At 39.1% G+C, this 6,210-nt stretch overlaps 1 protein-coding gene across 1 annotated transcript; it reads right to left on the reverse strand.

Moving 5' to 3' along the window:
• LOC150032312 (uncharacterized) lies at positions 1-708 on the reverse strand. Its single transcript, XM_090306675.1, has 2 exons — positions 385-708; positions 1-111 (listed from the first exon to the last, which is right to left on the reverse strand). Exons 1-2 carry the CDS (start codon positions 706-708, stop codon positions 1-3), a joined length of 435 nt encoding a protein of 144 aa, XP_090162801.1.
• Between the last annotated feature and the right edge of the window lie 5,502 nt (positions 709-6,210).

The following is a 6,210-nucleotide window of genomic DNA, read 5'->3' on the forward strand; positions in this document are numbered from 1 at the left end:
TTAGATACTCTTATCATCAAAAGAAGCAGACTTCTTTTTCTCGGAAGGTTTCGTTCCAGACGAAGATCCCTTAAGAGATTTCTTCTGTAAAACAACATTTGCTTCACTTTCCTTGTTTTTCATCAAGGATTAATAAGTCTGTAGTTCATTCAGAAGAGTGGTCAAATTGTAATCAATCTTGTTCATTACAAAATTAGTACGAAATGTTAGAAAGCTCTTCGGAAGAGATTCCATTATCATACTAACTTGACTCCTTTCATCTATGACAGTGCCATAAGCTTCTGCAATGTTGAAATAGACCATCATGTCCATGACATTTTCTCTAACTGAGGTCCCCTCTTTCATGTAGGAGTTATAGACATACTTAATAGCATCATGTCATACCAAAGAAGACGGTTGGCCAAACATCTCTTGCAACGGCGCCATGATCTCACGTGTAGTGACCATGGTTTCATGCTTCTTAGTAAGCACATAAGATATGCTTGCTAAGATATAGGCTCTGGCTTTATCATTAGCCCAAACCCATCTGTCATAGGCTTTCCAAGCATTTTGGTTAGCGTTTGAACTGGGGAGACGAGGACATTCCTCTATTAAAATAAACCTCAAATCGTCAACCATTAGTATTGTATTTATGTTTGATTTACAGTTTGAAACCCCTTCATCGTTGAATTTATCGAAAGCTAATAGTTGTATAATCGAATACGACATTACTGAAAAATAAATAATATTTTATTAGACTTATGCATCTAAATCCAATTTTAGCAAAGAGTTACCCATATTTCTTTATTTATTTGCAACCATACATTAGTGAGTCAGAATAGATGCTACCGAGGGGCAGTCAAATATTCCTTCACTAAGCAAGACAATCTTGACCAAATACTATCTCCAAAATAACTCTTATTCCTATAGTCATTTAGTTACCATTTTCGGTCAAGAACTTACTAACACTTAATAACTTTTGTAAGTGTGACCCTCCATTTTAAGATTTCATAGAACGGTATGAATATGCCCCCGAATTGGAAGACAATGTTCAAGACGGAACTATGAAACCCTATTCATTTCTGAAGCTTGGGTTTTTTCGAACCCTATGTTACAACCCTCCGAGGGGATCACTATGGTTAACAACTAGCTAGTTCTGCCTAAACACGAAAGCAGGCGCAACAAAGGAATCTCATGGTTCAAACTAATGGAAGAGACCATAGGATATGTTGACACATTTCCTTCACCTACTTACTATGAAGCACTTCCCCTATTCACCTTGTTATTGACCCATGCAAACACTTTCTGAATGGAGCAATCAAGATAAAATCAACACGAAGCCGAACATGGATCTCACAGTGTGAACTCTTAGATGTTAGGAATGGTGTCCTAAATCTCCTTGTAATCTCGTAGTTTATAAACTCTGTATAAACATAATGTTGTTAATAAAATAAATTTTATTTTATAAGCATATACTTGATACGTTATTTTATTGAATGGAAATACAGATGATATGCATTGATGCATTTCGTTGTGCACTCAAGTTCCCCAGCAGAATTCAAGTGTAAATTCCCCTGAGTTTCTTGGTAAGTCCAGGGTCGAACACAGGGACTTGTGAATATAGAATGTGTTGGTAATTTTGATGAAAACCTTGCGGTAACCAGGTAAATAAATGAAGTATTTGGTTTGTTGTTTGCGTTGATAAAAAAAGAAATAAATAAATGCGGCGGATTTTGAGAAAGACAGTTGCATTGATAGATGCAATGAGTATGCGATGAACGGGTTGAGAAGATCTTCAGCTAGCGTTACTCGGGAATTCGTCAGACTATGCGATCATGTTACAACCATGCACAGTAAATCATTTCCCAATGTAAATGCAAGGCTCCTAAGTCTAGGACGCATGTTTGAATGCAAAGTGTCCATAGAGCTTGTCCTTAAGTCTCTACTCTTGTCCTATGCGTTAATGCAAATGCATGAAAGCAAGGTGACCGCATACAATCATATCTTATCACTAAGATGCATGCGATGTGTTAATAACAAATAGTGCTCATTCCTAAGCGTCTATCTCTTGTTTATGCGTTCTAATCTGGTTCTTCCAAACCTAAATTCTAACCTGACCTTCCCAAGTCTAGATCCTTTCCTTAGACTACCCTCCCGAGTATCTCTAATGGACAAATGAAGCTTACATAAACAAGATAATCGTAAAGAATGAAGATTCCCTAGTTGTGCTAGCTAAATGCTTTTCAGCCCATTCAACTGATTTAGCTACTCATGCGTGAATCACAAAGAGTGAACAGATATAGAGAAAGAAATTTCATTCTTATCAATGAGTTGAGTAAAAAATGCCAATGGAAGTTTAAGGTAGAGAGCCTGATAGCAATTCCTTGCTGACCGAGGCTTTTTACACTGGAATCTCTATTTGGATCTAAAGATATTCCCGCTTCCGCAGGCGTCGGCCCTCTCTCTGTTTTTGGAGCTTCCGATGCTCTCCCAAGCTTACCGGAACGATCTACCAGCACAACTTTCTCCCTCTCGTCTTCCTTAAGATGAAAGAGAACTAAAAATGAAGACGTGCGAACTGAGACAAGAGATTGTAAAAGTGGTGAACATGGTGAACCGATTAACCCTTTCTCTGAAGGATGCACTTAGTATTTATAGAGCTTCCCTGGTGAAAGGCGGCTTCTCTCTCCTGGTTGTACAGATGGGACAGCTTTAATTCTTGACTGATGCGTCGGATAATTGTCACCGATAAAGCTGAATGTACTTTGTGACCGTTATCAGCTGTTAACTTAATTTGGATTCGACTGTCATCAACTTTCTTTCCCATCGCTCTTAATTATCCTTTCACTCGGATGCGTCCACCATGTTGTGCTGACCAAGTTGTGGTGATCCTTTTCGGGCGAATGTGTGCGAGCACGATCAACGCAAAGCCTTGCGATGAAGCTGCGCTCGACCAATGAATTCCTATGATCGCAATCTTTCCATTGCGTTAACGCATATTCTGCACAAAAATATAAAGATCAACTGCTCTAATGCATTGGACGCCATCGACCGCAATATTATAGAATTTATACTTAATGGACGCAATTTAACATATTTCATCAATGCAATCCCTCATTGTTTAAGAACTTAGCATGATGATAACGTGCATTTCTGCCCGTTATCACACCCCAAAATTTAAACAATGCTTGTCCTCAAGCATAAGCTAAAGATTCCTTTAGCAAGTCAACCGCAAAATTCTTTTCCTAGATTTCTCAAGAATACTTCATTCAAATCCTATATGCCAGAATTTCCTTAAGTCCTATTCAAGTCTCTTCCTAAAATATTTCTAAGACTTAGGGATTGCAAGCTTAACTTTCAAAAGGACTTTACTAAATTCTGGAACATCGCATGATTTATTTCAAAAAGAAAATTTTCCACCGGGGTGTCAAATGATTTATCCTTGCACAAAAAATTTCTTCATTGCTATTTTTTTTCTAACCTTGCGCTGATCTGAGTGCCTTGCCTTCATTTTGGCTTCCCCCACGTGTGGCATGCGAACATCCAACTACTATGCACTCTTGCTCAGACTAAACTCATACCGATTTGGCAGTGGAGTTGCGGTCATTGATTTATGCATTGATCCTAGTGACTTACTTTCGTTTTGGCTTGCCCCCACATGTGTCATGTGGACATCCAACTACGGGTAAGTGTCTTTCACAACTTAACTCTTATCAATATAGGTTTCCCATTGCGTTGACAGTGGAGTTGTTATTCTCAAAAATTCTTTTTTTTTTTATAGCAAGGTCAAAAATAAATACCTCACCCCCAAATTTAAAATGCAGTAATGTCCTCATTGCCAAAAGAAATTAAAATAAGTCATGCGACGGTCAAAGAATGTGTTGTAAAGTGAGTTTGAAAGAAAGCTAACAACCCCCTAACTTCTAGAAATATTTCATGAGGTGACTATCTTAAGATTAAGTTGACTCTAATATATACGGAAGAGATAGAAGCATATTTTTCATCATCGAAATCATACTTGGCAAAGAAACAAACTGCGGTAACTCACTAAATTTATCTACTTGTTAAATGATTGTGGTAATCAAGGGAGATGCGGTGATAAAACTTTGAGAAGTAAAATGCGATGTGATAGCACAAAATTTGAAATAATGATAAGGAAGAGTACACCCCAAATTTTGCGTTGTCGCCCACATTGTGTATTGATGCATCCATCCTTGTGGCGATCTTTGCTTCTGTGGATTGCAGTGATGGAGTAAGATAAATACTTTTTCGCGAAACATCTCCGCAATCCAGCGCCTCGATCGTTACAAGAAAAACAAAGAAATGGTCAAATTATTTTAAACAAAATAAAACTTGTTATCGCAATTTTTCTTTTTTTTCTTTTTTTTTTTTAGAGAAAAATAGTGACAGTAAAATAAGGATAGATCAGGATTTGAAAAGATAGTAAACATTCTGAGTAGTGGAGAAAAGAGTTGAAGAATTGAGGTTTCTCAAAACTTGCGTCCCTGATAAGTTGCGGTCATTTGATAACGTAGGGACCACTTATTTTCGGCTGGTTTACTCATGTCCATGGTGGCTTTTCTCTCTTTTCTTTGTCTTCTAGGGTCTTTATTGCCTTAATCCGGAGCTTTTCCCCATGAATACTCATCACAATTTCCCCCTTGTGCACATCAATTTGAGCGCGACCGATTGAAAGGAATGGTCGTCCCAATATGATGGGCACATCTTCGTCCGCTTCATAATCTAAAATGAGGAAGTCTGCCGGCAGGATGAATTTATCAATTGAGATTGCGGCATTTTTCAACTCTCCTTCAAGATGTATTCAAGATCTGTTTGCAAGCAGGAGAGTTTCCTTTGTGGGCATAAGTGTGTCGGCATTCAATTGTTTGTAGATTGACAATGGCATTATGTTTATACTTGCCCTAAGGTCGCATAGTGCCTGGCCATTGAAGGTCCCTCTGATAGAGCATGAGATCGTGAAGATTCCTGGGTCACCCATTTTAGGTGGGATCATAGCATTTTGCGCTGCAGCCACTATTGCGATGTTTTCTTCCTCAATTTGTTCCTCTTTCAATCTTTGCGGAGTTACTGGTGATTGGACTTCTTCTATCTCAAGATCCAGAGGCTTAAGGGTGGACGCAACTTTAGGGTCTATTTTCTCGGGCTTCTCCAAACTATAGGTCAGCAGGTCTTCAGTTATCACCATATTCAAGTTGGTCGCAATGCGCTTCTCCCCTACTTCCGTAATCATGTCATCATTTAGCAAGGAGACTACTAAGTATTGTTCCTTCCCGTTGCCCCCAGCATTGAGAGGGAGCTCAGTTGAATGATCGTGCAGTGGTGAGCTAAACGATCGTGCAGTATTTACTAAACGATCGCATAGTTTTCCTAGACAATCGCTGGCCCAAGGTAAACGATCATGTAGAGTCTGTAGACGACAGATGAGCTAAACGATGATCTAAACCATCACATAGATTTATCTAAACGATTGGGCATCGACCTATATGATAGGTCTCCGCCATCTCCCACTTGCCCAGTCGTGTACACAATCTGTGTTACCTCCTCTGTCTGCCTCATACCAAGTCCGAACAGAGCCCACCCTCTGAATTCTCACACCGAGAATACCAAGGTAGCCTTGTTGGTGGTGTCAGATTCAACTCGACACCGTCGAGGTTTTATGGAGGCCGTTCATGGTGCTCTGGAGGCCATTTGTGTTGCTGAGGAGTTTTTCACCGAGGCCACCATCGAGGACAAGCGCGAATTGTTCATGCTGTGTTTGTTGTTGTGTTGTGGTCGTGTAGATAGAGCGTTCGTGGTCCCTGTTGTTCGAGCGGTCGCGCAATAGAACGTGGAGATGCTTCTTCGATTGTTCGTATAGTTTGCCCTTTATGCATTTGTATTGTTCATGCTGTAATTTCTGCATTTGAATTGTATAATCACTTATTTGACGTCGACTGTAAATGTTATGTTCATTCATGATTGTGATTTGGAATAATCTTATTTCGCTGCTCATGGAAATCTCACTTCCGATTTCCTTCAATCGGTATAAGAGCAAAGTTCTCTGATATTCCAAATTACAGATCTGAATTGAACGCATTTTTCAGTCATGGTGGGTTTCTGCATTTATGGTTAACCGTTTTCTGCATTTGTGGATGAATTGATGAACGTTTCTGGTTTAAATTGCCTTTTTGTTAAAGCTTTAGTTATTAAAAAGTTTTAATTGTAAGGGCC

This window comes from Benincasa hispida, chromosome 11 (genome assembly GCF_027475165.1).
Source record: "Benincasa hispida cultivar pf3 chromosome 11, pf3_genome.v1.1, whole genome shotgun sequence".
Taxonomy (NCBI): domain Eukaryota; kingdom Viridiplantae; phylum Streptophyta; class Magnoliopsida; order Cucurbitales; family Cucurbitaceae; genus Benincasa; species Benincasa hispida.

What these genes read in the sequence shown, in the direction of transcription:
- LOC150032312 (XM_090306675.1), bottom strand. Translation starts at nt 708, where the DNA reads ATGTCGTATTCGATTATACAACTATTAGCTTTCGATAAATTCAACGAT. An exon ending in TTGGCCAACCGTCTTCTTTG is followed by an intron (nt 112 to 384) that starts GTATGACATGAT and finishes ATGAAAAACAAG; the next exon opens with GAAAGTGAAGCAAATGTTGT.